At 41.9% G+C, this 20,848-nt stretch overlaps 2 protein-coding genes across 6 annotated transcripts in view; both read right to left on the bottom strand.

Moving 5' to 3' along the window:
- The window catches only part of LOC121276977 (ephrin type-A receptor 5-like), a 373,321-nt gene that overhangs the window by 182,098 nt on the left and 170,375 nt on the right, over positions 1 to 20,848 (bottom strand). For 4 of the 5 annotated variants that reach the window (XM_041185740.1, XM_041185741.1, XM_041185744.1 and 1 more), the window contains exon 5: positions 12,424 to 12,759. The exons of the other annotated variant lie outside the window; for it this stretch is intronic. In XM_041185740.1, coding sequence (XP_041041674.1) covers positions 12,424 to 12,759 — 336 coding nt within the window. The remainder of the gene's footprint in view (positions 1 to 12,423; positions 12,760 to 20,848) is intronic. 5 annotated transcript variants of the gene reach the window in all.
- LOC121276978 (ATP synthase subunit O, mitochondrial-like) lies at positions 19,925 to 20,540 on the bottom strand. Its single transcript, XM_041185746.1, is given in 2 exon segments — positions 19,925 to 20,426; positions 20,428 to 20,540. Coding segments are annotated over 2 exon segments (615 nt in total).

The raw sequence follows: 20,848 nt of genomic DNA, 5'->3' as shown, positions 1-20,848 counted from the left end.
TCAAATGAAAATCAACATTGGCAAAACATGAATGCAATTTCAGGTGTAACTTTTCGATTACACCCCACAGGAAATTCCACCCAAAACATCAGTCTTAATTAAGTGATTCCATCTTCAAACGTTAAACAATAAAGCCCAATGAATGATCTTGCCAATAATATATAGCTCTGTGATGTCATATCAATTGGAACTTCAGTAACAATACTTCACACACTTCCAATAATTCTTTCAATGCGTCTGAAAAAGATTATTTTACAGTTTAAGACAAAAAATTCAATTGCATTAACACAGAAATCCCAGCTCATTTGAAAACATTATAATCACATTTCAAAGGCAACATACACCCAGAGGCTGTGCTGGCCTACTTACTTTCTTACATTAAGCCCAATTACTGGAACAGGTGGCTTCATCTGAATTTGAAATAAATTGTACCAAGTGTAGCCCAAACATCAACCATATTACCAAAGGAAAGAAACTTCATGAGGTTTAGATTGACTAGCCCCTGAAAAAGAGCATGGGGATCATAGTGTACGACTAATCAACACCCATTCATTGCGGTAGGGTCAGCACATTAAACTCATACTGCTTGCTCTTTTAAATAATTACTACATGCAGCCAAAGGTACTCACGTTGCTCACTGGCAGAATACATTAGCAGGGATGTAATGTCTCGAGTACTATTAGCCTTGCGTCTCCTAAAGCGTAGGAGGGGTGCACAGTGGCTGTGAAAAGTAGTGAAAGCTTTTTGTAAATTGAATCTGCGCTGTGATAATGTGAGGAATTGTTAATGGATTAGTGCAGAAAGAAGTTCGGTGATCTGACACAAGTTGTCAAGGTGAGTAAGTTCATCTTGAAATGGCATATCCTACCAACTAGCCTCATGCACTGCTCAATTCACTATACCTTCATCATTCATTGACCAATAACCTCTTTCAATCCACACCCTACCCATCAATCCATGTGTTTTACCTCCTTCTCTTATACCTCTGCAAGTCTCACATTCATTCCTACTGCTTGCACATACTGACAGCCATGGCAGCCACATTACCGAAACATAATACAGGACACTCTCTGACACATTTCTCCCTGCAGGATGTGTGGCATAACAGGAGGCAGCATGAAAGAACTGGAGGACAAGCACACCACTATAATTCAACCTCCATTGAGGAGACAGTGCTGGCCATCAGGGGAAGGGCCGAGGCCATGGCCACTGGCAGGACTGGAGGGATCGATAATGAGGGTTTCTACATGACCAATCTTCTTCTCGCATCCCTCTTTTCCCTCATCCCACAATCTCTTCTGACTCAAGTTGCAGAAGGCTTAAGCATTTGCACATCTTATTTTCTCCTCTCCACTCCACTCACCTCAGCCAAACATTTGTCCCTTTTTCATTTCAAATACCCAAGAACTGAAAACTTCCCAATCAGAAAAGGAAGACGACAACAGTGAAGATGAAGACCCAATAACTCTCGATCTTAAACTTGCAGCCACCAGCATACAAACTGACACTGCGTGTATTTTAGAGGCTAGGACAGAGAAGAAATCCACTAATGGCACAAGAGCCAGCTGGGGGGGAAAAGGACAGTGAAGGTGTCAGCTCTCTGGAAGGTAAGGTGACACACCAGTTCTGCTGCAGAAGAGTCAAATGAGGATTTCAATGGGCTTGGTAACAGAAGAAGCTGATGGGTGCACATAACCATATGCTTGGTGCGTTGGAAAGCCTGCTCAAAAGCCTGCACACAATGTAAATGAGGATGCAGGAGTCCAGCATCAACTTGGCACAAGGCTTTTTGCAAAGCTTGCAGCTCAACATTGAACGTGTGGTCACCTCCATCAGTACACCAGTGGAACGCATGATGATGCAGCATCTAATGACTAATGTCACATTTTCCATGACAGCACAAACAGCTCCAATCAAAGGCATGACTACTGCAGTGGAAACACAGACTGACACCTTGCAGATCAGACTTTTGCCATCATGGCTCTGGATACCACTGTTCAAAGAGGATTCCAGCTTGTCACGGGAGTCTATCAATCTTTTCCCCATCCGATCACCAGGGTGTCTGAGGCACCCCCTGGGAGAATGGGAGCGGCACCATGGATCATGATCCGGTTGTCCATCTGTCAGGATGACAGAGTTCATGCTTCAACTCATGCCATTCCGCCAATGCCGTTGCTGTTGCATGTCAACAGCCAATCAAACGTGCTACAGCCCAAGCCCAGACGATGTGGTCTGTAGCCTCCCCTCCCCCCACCCCGCCCCAAGTTCAATTTGCAGTGTCCTCAACTGGAGGAGAGCAGCCTTTCCACCACTCATGCTGCAGTCACTGGGGAATGTCTTGTAGGAGGAATAGGAGAGGGAGAGGCACACAGATGAAAGGCACTAAGGGAATGCACAAGGCTGATGCTTTTTGTGACCACTATGTCATGATTGAATTAATAACATTGGATTAGAGTGTGCACTTTCTGAAGGTTTTTTAATTTTGTTTTGTCAGGAAGAGGACAATGTGATGGTTAGTGTTAGAGTGAAGGCAAGAATATGGGACTGCTGGTCAATGGGGAGGGTGGTTGAGGTTATTGGTAGCGTTCATGCATCAACGACCATGGAGACTACAGGCAGAAAGTGATCATCTACGATGTAGCCTCCCTTCCTCTTCTAATTCCTCCACTTTCTGTTGCAATTCCTCCTCCTCCACTTCCACTTCCTCAGCTTCTTGCCTGATGGGTAGTGGCAAGGGTTGTTTCCCCATAATAGTGATGTTGTGCAACATGCAGCATACTACTACAAGTCTTGATACTCAATCAGCTGAGTACTGCCAGGCTCCTCCAGAGTGTCCCAGGCAGCAGAAGCATTGCTTGACGTTAATGATGGTGCTGGTGCTAGCAATGCATGCTGTTTCACGTCATAACTTGCCTGCTCTGCATTCTGCCATTGACCATTAGATGCCCAAGCACACACCTTGTTATCAAGGCAGTATCCTGTGCATCATAAGGGTGTCTGCACAGTTCAGGCCCCATTTTCAAGCATTAGCTGGCCACATCACACCTAAAAACAGATCATACATAGCCCAATTTAGTGGCTTTCAAATCTCTTTGCTGTCTACAAATAGTAAAGCAGTGTATTATGTGGATTAATGTGGCCCTTTCTGCCTGCTTCACACAAATAGCTATCCACTGATCATTCCAGCAGGAGAGAATATTTCAAACATTTCTAAAAGAGGTTATAATCTTTCAAAAACATTAATATATTGTATTGGTACATACGCATATAGTTTTCAAAAACATAACGCTTAGAATGTGATTAAACCACAGACACTGATGTTAAGAAAAATATATTAGTTGCCCAACCTGTATACTAACTCAACTTAGTTCTCAAGGACACTAATACCACTCTGCTTTCGAACTCATAAATAACTGCATTAATTCAAAAGACGTATTAGCCTGACAATTCATTAAAGGTCAATGAAATATTAAATCAATATATATTCATAACAGACTCAGTTCTCTTCTGCTCCCTTAAGGTCCCAAGATTAATTAACAGCTTTAACTATAGTTTACAAATTTGAATGACAATGTGCCTTTAATCAGGCTGCACCAGCTGAAGACAGAGTAAATATTATTTAAGTAGACCTGTGCCAAATCTAATAACAAATCATATGTTATAATGAAACAAGGTTGCATCTGGGATTTCTGATGGGTTTGTGCTAACTATGTGATCACCATTACAGTCACCAAAATTAGGGTTACATTGTACAAAATATTATAGGTAGCCAACAAAGTTACACAACTCAATCTACAAAGTAAATCAAAACTTACTGGGCACAAAAACTGGGTACCTGGTACTTTTGGGCACCAAGAGTACCCTTTGAGGCCCAAAGTGATGTCGACAGCTTCAACACCCAGAGTTTCTTGAGGACATCTTCCAAGGTCACCCGCAGTCTCCTCCATTGAAAGTGAGCAGCCATGTATCAGCTATGCTTCAGCTACTGAGGTGATACTGCATAGGAGCATTAGGACTGGCAAAGGCACCTGGAAGAAAGGCACTAAAGGAATACACAAGGTGGACAATCTATAATAGACACCTCAAAGCACTGGAGAAGTACCACCAACAGTGTCTTTGCAAGATCCACCAAATACAGCAAGAGAGGCAGTCCAATAGCAGTGCCAACTCCCAAGCCAACATGCCCAGCATCAAGGCGCTAATCACTCAAAATCAGCTTGGTGTGACATGTTGTTCATATGCCTGACACCAAGTTCCCAAAGCAACTGTTCTACTCAGAAAAATGACATGTCTTCCTTCTTCCTTAATGAGGTTTTCCACCCACGGTGGTTGACAGGGCCCTCAAACGTGTCCAGCCCATCTCCTGCGCATCCGCCCTCACACCTACCTCTCCCTCCCAGAACCATGATAGGGTCCCCCTTGTCCTCACTTATCACCCCACCAGCCTCTGCGTTCAAAGGATCATCCTCCGCCATTTCCACCAACTTCAGCATGATGCCACCACCAAATACATCTTCCCTTCACAACCCCCCGGTGGCATTCCACAGAGATCATTCCCTCCAGGACACCCTGGTCCACTCCTCCATCACCCCCTATACCTCAACCCCTTCCCACGGCACCTTCCCATGCAACTGCAGAAGGTGCAACACCTGCCCCTTTACTTCCCCTCTCTTCACTGTCCAAGGGCCCAAACACTCCTTTCAAGTAAAGCAGCGCTTCACTTGCACTTCCCTCAATTTAGTCTACTGCATTCGTTGCTCCCAATGCGGTCTCTTCTACATTGGAGACCAAACGCAGGCTGGGTGACTGCTTTGTGGAACACCTTCGGTCTGTCCGCAAGCATGACCCAGACCTCCCTGTCACTTGCCATTTCAACACACCACCCTGCTCTCATGCCCACATGTCCATCCTTGGCCTGCTGTAATGTTCCAGTGAAGCTCAACGCAAACTGAAGGAACAGCACCTCATCTTCCAACTAGGCACTTTACAGCCTTCCGGACTGAATATTGAGTTCAACAATTTCAGATCATGAACTCCCTCCTCCATCCCCACCACCTTTCTGATCCCCCCTTTTCCAATAATTTATAATTTTTTTACAACTATTTTTTTTTCTTTTCCCTCCTATTTTTAAATTTATTTCGATCTATTGTTTCATCTCCTCCTTTTAGCCCATTTCGATCCCTTCCCCGCACCCCACCTGTACTAGGGCCATCTGCCAATAGCTTGTCCTGCTTTCTTCCCTTAATGTCCCCATTAGCACATCTTTTAGGTCATATCACCACCGTGGGCACCCCTTTGTCCTTTTGTCTATGACATCTTTGGCAGTGTCTTCTTGGCCTCCACTTATCACTGGCCCCCTATCGAGCTCTCCTGTCCTACCCCGTTCTACCAGTTTATATTTCATCTCATTTCTATATGTCTTAGTTCTGATGAAGAGTCATACGGACTCGAAACGTCAACTGTATCCCTCTCCACAGATGCTGTCAGACCTGCTGAGTTTTTCCAGGTATTTTTTGTTTTTGTTCTACTCGGAACTCGGTCACTGCAGGAGGCTCGCAAAAGAGAGGCTTAAAGCATCCCTGAAGAGACCTTCCTCATCCTCCTTCAAGTATATTCATTTAACAGCACAGCCCAAGTGCTCTTCCACTGCATAGTCCATCGCCATTTTGGTAATATAAGGATTCGAGACAGCAGCATTAACTGTAATTACAAGCATGCAAAAGTTTACCAAGATGGTCGAAAACAGTGATGTGATAATGGTACATGTGTCATCAATGGTTTCGAACCCTAAAGCTACTTTCAACCACAAATTTTGATTCTGACATTGGGATTCTGACATTCACACAAATCATTTTTAACCTGGCAGGCCTGACAACAAGAGATTTCATTACTCAGCCCCTACCTTCCTTGAAAGGGGTAATCCTCAGAATAAAGACTTTCAAAATTATGCTACAAGTAAGTACAGTGAACAAATATTAATATTTAGAAAACCAATAATTAATATTCAAATTATAACAATGTTACGCAATAGGCTTTGGAATTGGCTGCTTTTTTACTTACTCCAAACAAATAACAGATTTATCTTCCAAATGAAGAGAGATGTTAAACTTGCTGGAACCCCACTGTCTGGTTTGTAGAACAGTTTACATTTCTTTTTGTTTATTTTTGAATGATGTCAGCAATGCATGTTGTACAATATGATCGGCTGCCACATTAGTGGGTAGATTTGTCATTTGAAAATGCTGATGTAAAAAGTGCCATTATCAGATTCTCCAAGTCTTGCCTTGTCATTACAGCTCATTTTCCACAGAAGAGAAAATATAGACTGGAAAGCACAGCCTTAGGCTGTTCAAAAAAATAAATTATGAGCTGAGCACGGTGCTTGATCACACTCCCCTAGCAAAGGCAACATTCTTTGGTCACAAATAAAAACATTAAATTGTGGAAATATTCGGAGCTCAGGGAGCATCTGTGGCAAAAGAAACAAAGATAACATTTCAACAGATACTGATGACCCATTGAGTATTTCCAGCATTTTCTGCCATTATTTCAGGTTCTCAGCTTCCACAGTATTTTGTTTCTGCATTCTTTTATATTAAATTGCCAAGATTTTATACTCAGAAGATCATCAAGTTAATTTTGTTTTTATTCTTTCATGGGATGGAAGTATCACTAGCAAGGTCAGAGTTGGCTACCCATTCCTAATTGCCCTTGAGAAGGTGGTGATGAGCCATTTGATATAGGTACACCCAGAGTGCTATTAGGGAGTTCCAGGATTTTGACTCAGCAACTGTGAAGGAAAGGCAATATAGTTCCAAGTCAGCATGGTGTACGACTTGTAGGGGAACTTGAAAGTGGTGGTGTTTCTATGCATCTGCTGCCCTTGTCCTTCTAGAGGGAGTGGTTTTGGAAAGTGCTGTTTAAGGAGGTTTGGTAAGCTGCTGCAGTATATCTTGTATAAACTATACACATCTGCCACTGAGCACCAGTGGTGAAAGGAGTGGATGGTTAAGCTGGTAGACAAGGCGTCAATTAAACAAGTTGCTTCAATCTAGATAGTGTTGAGCTTCTTGAGTGTTGTTGGAACTGCACTCATCCAGGCAAGTGAAAAGCATTTCATCACACTCCTGACTTGTGCCTTGTAGATGGTGGACAGGCTTTGGAGAGTCAGGTGGTGAGTTACTTGCTGCAGGATTCCTAGCCTCTGACCTGCTCTAGTAGCCATAATATTTACATGACTGGTCCAGCTAAGGTTTCTGGTCGATGGTAATCCTCAGTATTCTTTCTGTTGTTGCAGATGGTCATTGCCTAACACATTTGTGGCACAAATTTACTTGCCACCCATCATCCCAAGCCTGAATATTGTCCAGGTCTTGCTGCATGTGGACACGGACTGCTTCGGTATCTGAGGAGTCGCAATGGCACAGAATACACTGTGCAATCATCAGCAAACATCCCCATTCTGACCTTATGATGGGAAAAAGGTCATTGATGAGACATCTGAATATGGTTGGACCTGGGACACTATCCTGAAGAAATCCTGCAGTGATTTCCTGGTGCTGAGATGATTGGCCTCCAATAAACACAACCATCTTCCTTTGTGCTAAGTATGATTCCAACCAGTAAAGTTTTCCTTCATGTCAAACTTGTCAAACGCTGCCTTGATATCAAGGACAGTCACTTTGACCTCACCACTTGAATTCAACTCTTTTGTCCATGTTAGACCCAAGGCTATAATGAGGTTCAGAGCATAGTGTAGTACATTTCCACTTTTTAACAGCCTGTTAATAATATGTCTAACCTCCCAATTGAAGCCACTTTTATGCTGCCATTCGTACAGATTGAATGCCATTGAAGTCAACAGAAAGTAAATTTGGACAAAACGTAAAGCGCACAGCTGATCTGAACGCATCCGTTTCCTGCCAGACAGGTCCAGATTAAAATTGCTCCCATGGATCCAGTTTTTCATGGATATGAGAGTTTACTATCAGGATAAGATGGGCCAGATTTAGCAGCATAAATGCAAGGAGCCAGTTGTTGCACGTTAATTTCCTTGAATCTGAAGTTAAACAGCAGCAGAGTAGAGACCACTTTGGCAGTATACTGCAGTGCTTTACACACAAGCTATTCCTGTACCTTTTCTTATTCGGCTTGCCAAATCAGTTTTAGTTTATGGTGAACAGTACCTACTAGTGCCAGTTAGTTGTCAATAGTAGACAGGTTTTTACCCTCCCTGTGGATTCATCTATTGAGAACTGTATTTTATATCACACGTGTTTTTTTTCACTTTACGGAGATGATGCCACAACTGAGAACAGATGGTGCTGTAAAAAAAATCATGCCATCAGAACCATCTGCAAATAACACACAATTTAGCTCGCACTGCAAAGTAAAATTTACATCTAATTTTCATCATTTTAATTCTTATTTAGCATTCGGTAGAAACAGAATGTATAACTTTGTTGCTCATCAGTTTAAGCTCACTTGTTTGCTAAAAATTGTACTGCATGGCTGCTTATCATGTATCCTTTAGTACATTCTTCCACTTGGAGGATCAACAATGGAATTTGCTTTAAGATATACTATTGCAGGACAATTTGGCCAGGACATAGTATCCAAAACTACATTTTTAATGGGTTTATTGTGATTTTAGTAAAATAAAATAACGCTGTTCAATTTTGAAGATTGCAAATGTAAAATGAATCAAAAACTGATCACTCAGTTGGCATCATCATATTGGATATGCTGATTTTTTTCTGAGGAGGTTTAATTTAAAAAACATATATTACTGATAATTGCTAAAAAAAAGAGACATGCTGTCAAAGCTTTTAGTCTTGCACTCATCAGGGCAGATGCAAGAATTCCAAATTTCAAAGGAAACAAAAATTTATACTGCATGAGAAAAGGGTGCTGATTGGTTGGCAAGTTGGCTCTGGAGATTGGTTGAGACATTGTCATGGCAAATGCACCTGGGAGCTACAATCCCCAATGCATTTGTTTTTTCAAAAAAACGTGCAGTATCTTATTCCTTTTGCGTGCAGAGGACAGTTCCATGCATATGAATATATGTAGCTTCTAGAAAGCATAGATGAGCCACATTGCAAGCCTGACTGACAATCTTAAATTGGTTGTTAGTTTAGGCTAGTGAATAAACAAAAGCATGGGCGACATGAGCTCCCTGGTGCATTCGCCATTGCAATGTCTCAGCTAATCAGAGCTGACTTGCCAACCATTCAGCACTCCTTTTCTAATGCATCATGTTACGAAAGTCAACTTACCTTCTTGGTGACAGCAGAGGTCAGGAGCTCCAACTTGCGACAGACCTGGGAGTTTCTGCACATGTGCAGACCAGGAGCGGGCTGCACATGTGCAGTTCTCTTCTGCATCTTTAAGTCCTTTGGATCTAGCACACCTGTGCATGAAGAAAATCGGTGTTAAAACTGGGTCATATTACCAGGAGCAGAATGCCATTGCAGACAAGAGTCCCAGGAAGGGGACAGGGAGAGGGGACAGGGAATTGGAAAGGGGACAGGGAGAGGTCCCAAAGGAAGAGTCACAGGCAGGGACAGGAAGATGCCTCAGTTAAGTTACAGGTAGGAAAAGGGCTGAGGTTAGCAGACATAAAGCGAAGAGGGCTCAGGAGAAGCCTTGGCAATCGAAGAGGGCTCAGGAGAAGCCCTGGGGATCTAGGAAGGCAGCAGAAGGTCTGTGGCTGCAGGCTGTTGGGGTGAAGGTACCCCTTTGGATCAGTAGAGTTCTGCTCGGCATGGCCAAAGAGCTGAAGTTGTGTTTGAGAGTTGGTGCTTGAGTGCAGACTCAGGAATCTAGGGGAACGGAATCTCGGGAGGTGAGATTGAAACCCTGTGAAATGGGTCATTGTTGAGACCATCCGAGATGGAGCAACTTGTGCAGAGAATTCCAAGGTTAGATCTTCGAAGGTAAAGGCTGGAATCCCTCACGGCAGACACAGAGGTTGATCGAGATTGGTTCTCTCGGAGTGTTTCCTGATGTCTGGGTGGGTTGTTGAGAAATCTATGGACTTGTCTTGGTTGCATTTGCTATTTGTTGTGCAATGTGGTATACTGGACCACAGTTTGCCTGTTAGTTTACATGTACCTCATACACTAACATTCAGGGTTAACATAAGATAGATATTGTAAATTGTTTTATTTTTCTGACCGTATATAGTAAAGTTTATTTCTGTTTGTTCAAAACCCGTGGAATCTTGTGGCTTTTATTCACTGAGAAAATGTCTTGAATCTCAAACTTTGTCTACTCTAAACAAGTCATTATTGGCCCCTAGCCGAATCTTGCCAAAAACTCAGGACCTGGTCCAGGATCATATCAAGTATAAGTTGTTGTTCATCTTTGAGATTTGGCAATCTTGCATCTGTCCTAATGAGTGTAAGATGAAAAGCTTTGACAGCATGTCTCTTTTTTCAGCAATACTCAAGTTCTGTACTACCAAGCGACTACTTGTATTACTGTTTTCTGTTGTCATCATTTGCAGAAGTAGATGAAGAAAGTAAAACTCAGTTTGTGCAGCATCATGTAATATTTGAATTAGCAAATGTATCTGACATATATAGAATTACAGCTGTTTATCTGAATTGACTAGATCATCATTCAAGTGTGCATAATTATTTCACCAAATTGTATATTAGTGTCTGTTAAATTGAGTTCAATGTAACATAGGAATTAATATATGATCAGATAACCGAATCAGCATATCTGAAAAAAGAATTGCTTTTTGAAATGCTTGGAAAAAAAAGTACCTCAAGGTTATTTTACTAATCTTGGTTTATTCTGAGGTCATGTAACTTAGAAACAGTGGAATAAATCATTTCATACAGTAAGTGGATTGTTATAAGCACGCTGTAACAAAATATATTTATTGCTTCTAATTCTTTCTTCCTGTGTGAAGAAGAAAGCATAAAAATTGAGAATTTATATATGAATATCATTTATTATTTCTTCTTCAGTACTTTAGTCACATCCATCCTGTTAGCAAACCAGAAAGGCCTATAAATTATTTAAATTTATGTGGAATAATATGTTCAATAAATCACTTCAAGCCACATGTATCACTAAAATACTTTCACCAAGTCATTCAAATTAGTTGTGCACTCAACTCACAGGTGAAAGTCAAATACAATTTCTTTAGACTAAATGAGCACTTGAGTTCAAACCAATATAATAGTCATTTGACATTTCAGCCTTTCGAATTTAGATTTTTTTGCTCAGATGGGTTTCATTTTTTGCAACATATTTAGTGATAACACCAACTTGGTGTATTCAAAATTGACTGCAATAACAAAGTAGCTACTTAAAACTGAGATTCCCAACAGGGTATTTGAAAAATATGTGCTGTTCATTGAGCATCAAATCTGAGAAATGAGGAATCTACATATATTGCTTGCAAGTTAAATTTCAGAACGAGTGACCAAAAAAGTCAATGGGATTTCTAGATTGCTTTTTAACATTTGGAAGAAAATTGTTTGTACCATTTATAGATGCCATAGACTTTCATATGTGAATAGCATGGGATCTCATAATCTGGTTTATTATTGTTGGTTGGGAGAAAATTGTCAACAAGGAGACTGCCCTCCTGAGGCCTCAATTTAAGGTCTCATCTGTAACATGGTGCCTCTAACAGTGCATCACTCATCAGAGCTACACTGAAGTGTCAGTATAGGTTTAGTGCAATTTTTCCAAAATATGACCTGTTCAGTGCTCTTGAACAAACCCACCAAGATCTGGATTCAATCAGTCCAAACTTGGTTTTAATTAGGACCTTTACGGTCAGAAGTTACATGCAAGTATGATCTCAATGGTGAAACATACAAAAACTACAAGATGAACTCTGATCAATGTCCAGAACTGATCAAATTTTCACTTAAAAAATAGAGTAATCAATTTAATTCTGGTATGAACTACAACACCCTGTTCCTGAAGCCATGTTCAGTTCTCTGTTCTGCAGAAGTTAATCTATGTACAACAGTAGATTTTACATAGAATCTATTACAGAGTACGAAAGGAAAGTGACCACAACATCCATTTTCTATTGCTTTTTAAAATGAGGACACTATCTGTTGCTAATTAAGAGGAGCCATTCTTGAATTAATTTAATTACAAAAGAACACAAGTCAATTAACAGTATCCCATTGTGATAAAACTGAAAATGTAGCAATGTGCTCTACAGGTAAGGATTTATCCCTGCTCACGTGTTAAAAGTAAATGCACGCGTTTTCATTCAAACTACTTTGCAGGTGGAGTAATGAGAGCTGAATCATGGAAAAAAAATTCCTGAAATGGCACAAGGGTTCAGTTGCTAGTGAAAACTAACATTAACCGAAACACATTTGCAGGCTCTGTAGGTCAACAATGCCCAAATCCTAATCCACCTTATTCAAAGGCACTTACCTGCTTGATTTGTCGTGACATTTACAGACACAAACTGTCTGGAGACAGAACTCAGCTCTGACACTCCATTCACTGCCTCAATCTCAAAGGTGTAATTGGTATGAGCCAGGAGATCAACCACCATCACCGTGGTGTTCTTGAGCCCAGCCTCCTGTGGGATATATCGGACACCGCCACCACACTCATCACACTGAATCAAATCCACGCTGCACCTCTTGCAGATCACAAGGTATGTCACATCTTTTCGTCCTCCACTGTCAGCAGGAGGGCTCCAATCCAGAATCACACTGGTATTATTAATGTTGGAGATGACATTCTGTGGGGCTGAGGGTGGTCCTGAGATCAGTGACAAAAACAATGTAAATTGCATACCCTGTGTGTACATTCCCTACATTTACAGAACAAACAAACATATTGAATTTAAATTAACAATTAGGTGCAATAATTATTTCTTATAAAATCCATTCTATTAGGATGTCTTGAAATACACGCCTTATGCTCTAAATTCTTTGTGATTTAATGTACTAAAGTATTACACAGGAATATATCGGAATAGAAGAAAGTCCCAGGTGAGAAAAGATTTTGAATTCCATTTACAACATTTTTGAGCGTAAGAATTACTAATTTTTATTTTCTCCTTTCTGACATCCAGTACAAGTATATGGTTGGAATATTTAGCTCTGGCTACATTAATGTACCTTTGTGTTTTACTATTTACTTAAAATTCATTCCAGTGCTCATCGTACTGGTTGTCTAGGTTCTCCCAAAACAATTTTTGGGTGAAGTACTGGAAAACTGCAAATGCCAATAAAACCTCAATCCAGTGCCTTTAGAGGAGAAAAAATGGGATAGCTGTACATGTACGTAGTGCACCCCTGAAAGAATTGCAGATGTCAATGTTACTCCTAAGCTGTGCAGGCATGTGACTGCACAGCAATTGGGAAAATGGTGCACAGTAGAATTAAACAGTTCAACAAGCACAATAACAAAAAACAGAAAGGAACACTGGGCAATTGCTTTGTTATTTCTTATGCCCTAATATTGCCAAGTTACATACAGGGTTAGAATTGGGTATATTGTCATCATAATTCTGTTAACTAGATTTGTTGTTTCCTTTTATTTGAAAAGAACAAAAATGTATAAATAAAAATAACCAAGAACTTTGAGTGATGCGCCTACTGTACTAAAGCAGAGTGGTGAGATAGTATTTCAAGATATGGTCTATATGATGGGAATTTATCTAGTTGATGCAATGATATAGTGAGAATGAATAGTCCAATACCTTTAAGCAAGAACAAAGGATGAAAATTTTAATAGAATGCAACTTTCTACTGAGTGCATTAGTCGGAAAGGAAGAAAAAATTGCACAGTTCATGGCTTCAGTGGCTCAAGAGCCAATGAGTATTTTTGAAGTGTCAGCAGCAATTTTAGCCTCCATGAATGGATGGGTTTGGGTGGGTGAAAAATTTAAAATTAAAAAATTCCAAACCTGCCTCCAAAACGGCCATTTCCAGCTTTAACGGAGGCAGGTTGAGGAGTCAATGACCAGCTGCTCTCAAGAAATGGATCTGTCACTAAAGACTATTCAGGTGGCGCTTGCCTCCATTCTAAAAGTTCCTTTATTTTTAACTAATGTCAGCTGGACTTCCCAGGGCTGAGGAAATCCATCAAGTAAAAGGAGGCAAGCAAGACCCGAATCATAAGGTAGGTGCCTTTACAATGCTGCTTGTGGACCAAGACCATTTCCTCCAAGACAAATATGCAAATGTCCTTATAAGGCTAGAATTGGACAAGCCTCCCCACATATCTGCACTTGCAACCTACACAATCTCCCCCTGACCTCCATGATCTTAGCCTGGCCCCCATTATCTCCCCCTCCGACATCCACTATTTCCTTGTGGTCTCCATGATACCTCCCTCTAATCTACATCACCTCCCCACACAACCTCCACTATCTCCCTCTCTGGCCTTCACCATCTCTCCCTCTGAACACCACAGTTTCATCCAGACTTCCACATCTCCCCTGGCTTTTTCAATTTCTCCCTTGATCTGCATGATCTCCTACCTTGGCTTTCAACCGCCCCTGACCTCTACCATCTCAAACTGACCTCCATGATCTCTCACCACCCATTATAGACTCATCTACCACACTCCAACAATCTCTCCCTCCCTTTTTTCCTTCCTCCTCTCCGCTCCCAGCTCAGGATTTCCCATCCATCTGGCCATGGGAAACATGCTGAACAATATTTGAAAAATATCCTGTTGTTAATTTTAGCATAATGTCCAGGAAGTACATAATTCTGGGTATCCCATCTGGAAATCCTTCCTCCCCAGGTCATTTCAAAACTTCGTGTCAATATCAGGGTCACATAGCTTCTGTTGTAATGGGTCATAATGTGTGACATTCAGCAGCCAATTTGTGCACAGCAAGATTCCACAAACAGCAATGAGATCATTACCAGATAATCGGTTTTTATTTTAGTGATGTTGCTTGAGGGATAAGTATTGGTCAGGACACCATGGAGAGCTCCCCTGTTCTCCTTTAAAATAGTGTCATAGGTTCCATTACGTCCACCTGAGAGGGAAAGAGGCCTTGCTTTAATGTCTCATCTGAAAGACAGCACTCTCAGCAGTGCTGCACTCCTTCACAGTTGCACTGGAATTGTCAGCCTAGATTTTTGTGCTTAAGTCACTGAAGTATGACTAGTTGGCTTGATCTGCTCCTTATTTTATCATTATTGATACTAAGTTAAACATTACAATGATTAAAGAATAAACAAAAGCAAGCAAGAATTTGTTTAATCAGTATAATATCCAGCTGGATGGGACTGCACTTATTTGATTCCTTTCTTATCTATCTAATCATAGTCAGAGTATCACCTGTAAAGGCATCTTTTCCTATTCCCACACTGTTACTTCCAGTGTTCTCGAAGGATCTATCCTTGGTCCTTCTTATATATAATGTACCCCTAGGAAACACCATCTAAAACATGGAATTAGCTTTCACATGCACTTTTATGGCACCTAACTCTAATACACCATCACCTTTCTCAACTCCTCCACTGCTGCTAAATTGCCAGACTGTTTGTCTGACATCCAGTACTGGATGAGCAGAAACTTCTTCCAATTAATTATTAGGAATGCCTAAGCTATTGTTTTCAGCCCCTGCTACAAACTTTGTTCCCCAGTTACCAACTCCATTCCTTTCCCTGCTAACTGCCTGAGGCTGAACCAAATGGTGGAATTTTCCCAGTTGGGTTGTTAGCCTGATGTCAGCCTCAATTCCAGGTTGGGAGCCGGGAAGTGACCATGGCAGAATATCTTCCCGGAGGTGGCCAATTAGGAAGCTGCCTCTGGGAGCCCTAGCAATTAAGGGTGGTGGGCAAACCAGGGAAGCAGGAGACAGAATGGCAGGACCCACACTAAGTGAGGTGGGTGCAGCTGAAACAAGCAGGAGACCACAAGCACAACTCAAATTGGAGGCACTCTCCTCAGCATTGGGAAAAATTAAGAATCACACATTGCCACAGTTTTCCACAGAATGGCTTGCAGCCGCAACTGTAACCATCACACCCCAGTAGGCCCATGCTGGGTTGATCGAGGCATTGAAGGACTCCCAGCCTCCCATTGTGAGGCCGCCTTCAGTTACATATTGGGTTCTAGCCTTAGCGGAATGGCCCATCCACAGATGGAAAGATCAGAGTAGGGCCATCAATATTTTCCAATTATTGGGCCTAATAGGCTACCCACTGCTGCTAGGTGGGAATCATCTGCTGCATTGGCCCCGCCTCTGGTAAAATTACTTAGTGGCAGTAACGGGCCAGGTAGCCGAACCGCTGCACTATTTTGCAACTTTGCTCATGGTTCTGGCTTCTAATTAACCCCCCAGACCAGGAACATTCAGCCCAGGTTGCTTGCAACCTTGGTGAGCTCCTGACCACATACTCGCACCATCACTCATACCAATTATTTCTACTTACACAATATTGCCTGACTCTGCCCTTGCCTCAGCTCATCTGCTGCTGAAACCCTTATCCATATCTTTGTTACCTCTGAACTTGGACTACTCCAATGCACACCTGGCTGACCTCCCAAATTCTTCCATCTGTAAACTTAAGGTCTTCCAATACTCTGTTTCCCATGCCCCATTCCCCCATCACTCCTGACCTACACTGACTCCTGTTTAAACAAACCTCAATTTTAAAATTCTCACCTTTCTTTTGAAATTCCTCCATGGCTTTGTCCCTCCCTATCTCTGTAATGTCTTCCAGCCACAAAGCCTTCTGAGATACCTGTATTTATCTGATTCTAATCTCTAAAGAATCCCCAGTTTTAATTGCTCCACCATTGGTAGTCATACCTTCAGCTGCTAGGCTCCGGAATTCCATCCCTATAACTCTGCCTCTGTTTCCTCCTTGAGATGCACCTTGAAACTTACCTCTTTCACCACGCTTCTAGCCATCTGTCCTCATATTGCCTTATTTGGCTCGGTGTTAAATGTTGCTTTATGACACCCCTGTGAAATGCCTTAAAGGTGCTATATAAATACGAACAGTTGTTCATGAAATATTTATGATCAAAACATTTGGCACAGATTGGTGTCATCTTTAAACTCAGGTGAGCTAGCTGGTAGGCATGACATGGAGCTGTGCAAAGCCCCTTAGGACTGAGCTGAGGAGAAATTTCTTTACTCAGAGTGTTGTGAATCTCTTTGATTGTCTAGCCCATGGAGCTCTGGATGCTCAGCCAATGAGTACATTCAAGACAGAGAACCGGTAGCTCTAGGTTCTCCAGCAAGGAAACAGCCTCCAAGCATCTACCCTGTCAAGCCCTCTAAGAATTTTTAAAAAAAACTTTTCAATGAGATCATCTTTCATTCTTCTAAATACCAGGGAATATAGGCCCATTCTATTCAATCTCTCCTCATAAAATAGCTCTCTCTTCCCAGGAATCAACCTCCTGAACCTTTGCTGCATCCCCTCTCAGGCAAGTCCTCCATCCACTGTCCTCCATCACCAAATCCTTTTTGCAGCAAGACTTCCTTACTGTTCTATCCAAAACCCTTGCAATAAAGACCAAAATATGCCTTCCTAATGCATGTGGTACCTGCCTGTTCACTTTCTGCATTTTGTGTACAAGGGCACCTAAATTTCTCTAAGGATCAACATTTAATGGTTTCACACCATTGAAATGAAATCTGCTTTTCACTTCTTCCTGCCAAAGTGAATAACCTCACTTTTCCTCAAAGTATATTTTATCTGCCACGTTCTTGCTCACTAACTGAATCTGTCCACATCCCTTTGCAGACTCTTTGTCCTGAATTTTACTGTGGACATCTGGACTCCGATGTTGGGGTGAAAAATAGGTTGCAGGCCTGCATTTGCTGGCAGCAGAACAGACATGGCAATTTTACCGCAGGTGGCCTCCAAGTGGCAGGCAGCCAGCCATCCGGCAGGCTCTTGATGCTCAAGGCCCAATCAGAGGCCTGGCAGCTCTCAAGCCTCAGCAGCGTCACTAGGACAGGTGTTCACAGTTGAGACAGGCAGGGACCTCGGTAGCCTTAAGTTAAAAAAAATATTGAGGGTGTTAAACATCGGAAGGGAAATTCCTCCAGGGTGATTGTTGGGGTTGTGGGGGCTACCATCCCTGCCTGTGGCCTCCTCTTTGGGCAGTTGAGCCTGTCTCCAATGGTCCTCTGGGTTGCTGCTTGGGTGCAGCCTCCAGTTAGCTGGCAGCCTCCCCACATGTCAGAGGTTGTCTTGAGGTCAGCAAAATGCTGGTGGCTCCATAAATCAGCCCTTGATTTTGAGAGGAATTGAATATAAAAGAAGAGAGGTTATACTTCAGTTATGCAGGACGTTGGTGAGATCACATCTGGTGTACTGTGTACAGTATTGCTCTCCTTATTAAAGGAAGGATGTAAATATATTGGAAGCAGTTCAGAGAAGGTTTACCAGCCTAATAGCTGGAATGGGTGTGTTGCTTTATGAAGAAAGGTTAGACAAACTAGGCTTGTATCTGCTGGAGTTTAGAAGAGTAAGAGGCGGTTTGATTGAAATATATAAGATCCAGAGGGGTCTTGACAGGGTGGATGTGGAGAGGATGTTTCTGCTTGTGGGAGAATCTAGAACTAGTGGTCACTGTTTAAAAATAAAGGGTCGCTCATTTAAGACAGAGATGAGGAGAAATTTTTTCTCTCAGAGAGTTGTGAGCCTTTGGAACTTTCTTCCTGAAAAGGCAGTGAAAGCAGAGTTGTTGAACATTTTTAAGGCAGAGGTAGATAGATTCTTGATAAACAAGGGGGTGGAAGGTTATCAGGAGTAGATGGGAATGTAAAGTTTTTTTTTATTCACTCATGGGATGTGGGCATCACTGGCTAGGCCAGCATTTATTGCCCATCCCAAATTGCCCTTGAGAAGGTGGTGGTGAGCTGCCTTCTTGAACCACTGCAGCCCATGTGGCTGTTAGGAACAGAGAGTTCCAGGATTTGATCCGCTTGTGGGTCAAATCTAAATGCAGAAAAAAGAACAGCAGCACATCCAATTTTAGAGTTAATGGCCCAGATTTTCATGGAGTCAGAATGACTCCAGGGCCAATTAAAAATGGCAGGTGGGACCAGATTCTGGTATTCCTGCCCCCATTCCCAGCACCACCAATTTTTACTGGCAAGGGATAAAGGTACGGGTCGCGAGCCCGCTGTGCATCCCCGACCTGGCTGGTTCCACTGCAGGGGTATGCATCTCCTAGCCCCCCTCAATTACTGTGGAGTCAGGACAGCTTCTCCATGACTCATGATTCATGGATCTCAGAGGAGTTGTGATCCACAGTCTGAATTCCATAACCTCTTGAAAGGTAAGGACAAAAGGTCTTACTAATACCCCCATGCTCTAACCATTCCAGCTCAGTGCCAACTCATGCCACCCTACCTCTAAGGCCCTTTATAACCCCTATGCTGGCTTATGGCCCTTCTATGACCATTCACCCAGTGTACACTAGGTACAAAACCAATAAGCCACATAGTAAAAATGACGTGTAGAACCGCTCAGAAAAAATACCCATTCACAGATCTTCTTTTGAAAAAACTGCTGTTCCTACAACCATAAAAAAGTGTTAATCAGAAAGACCATTAAATTTTCAAGGACAGAAGCTTCAAACACTTCACACCTCTTAATCTTGTGCAAATAAACAATGAAAACATTGAGGCTGCTGATCGAAAAACAAAAGTGCAGCATCAATGGTTTTTCATTTAAGGTCTGTAGGACTTTGCAGCCACTGGAGCTGTTAATGGATCAGCAGAAACTTGTCAACAATTCCTTTAAAATAAAAGTGCATGCATCATTGTGTAAATGGAAACCTGTTTTTTTTCCGTTTCAAAGATACTTTTATCAAATCTTTTGTACAGGAATGAAAGCCAATCACACAGACAGTGATCACTGTACACATAGTGGAACAGATTTCCAATTACATCCAACAGGAAATTGCTCAGATTCAGGTGATACTCTTATACGGCTTCATTTATCAGTTTGTTGAGTTTTTGAATCTTGGTTTTTGTAGACATATCAGCATACTTATCACCAACACTAACAATCTTTCCACCCAGGATTGAAGGATCAGTCTTGGTCTCCAGTTTCAGGGTTTCACTTTTTTTTTTAAGAAAACCACTAAGAACAGATTTTACCTCCAAAAGATTTGCTTCATCCAGGGGCTGAGCAGCAGTGACTGAGCAGAGAACATCCCCACGATATGCACTCATGATCTTACTAAAAGCAGTAGTAACATCGGGGGTCTGGCACAACCGTCCAATCTCAGCTAACAAATTGACAAAGTTGAGCATGATTGGGGAAACTTTCTGTTTCAACAGAATGTCATTCACAGTTTTTTGCTCGATATTGCGCTTAATGTGGGGATTGTTGACCATTCCATAGAACTTGGGGTCTATCATTATTGAAACTATCTTATGTAGTTCCTGCTCCACTCAGTCCAGTTTCCTCTGCTTGCTGGCATCTACTTTCAACTCCATAGACTTGAATAGGTGGCATCACCAGTTTGCTCACTGGTTTGACCACTGTGGTGCTGAAATAACGAACCTTCAGACCAAACCGAGCCGGTGCCACCATCTTCTTTGCCCTGGTATAGGTCAATCCAAGGCCTTGCTGCAATCAGAGGAATTATGGAACCATTTATGATAAACACTTAAATATGTCAATCAGGCAAAGTCAACAGTTCTCTCCAGCTGTTAAAACAGAACCCCATTAAGATAATCCTTTTATGAGTCTGGACTCTCAGCCATGTGAAGTGTTTGAAGACTCTGTTATTGATACTTTAATGGTCTGGCTGATTGGCACTTTTAAAGAGTTGTAAGAACAGCAGTATTTTTTCAAAAAAAGATTTGTGAATGGATGTTTTTCTGAGTTCCACATGTGTC

The sequence above is a fragment of the Carcharodon carcharias genome, chromosome 4 (assembly GCF_017639515.1).
Source record: "Carcharodon carcharias isolate sCarCar2 chromosome 4, sCarCar2.pri, whole genome shotgun sequence".
NCBI classification, from domain to species: domain Eukaryota; kingdom Metazoa; phylum Chordata; class Chondrichthyes; order Lamniformes; family Lamnidae; genus Carcharodon; species Carcharodon carcharias.
Note: the sequence above shows the minus strand (reverse complement) of the source record. Positions and strands in the feature narration are given on the sequence as shown.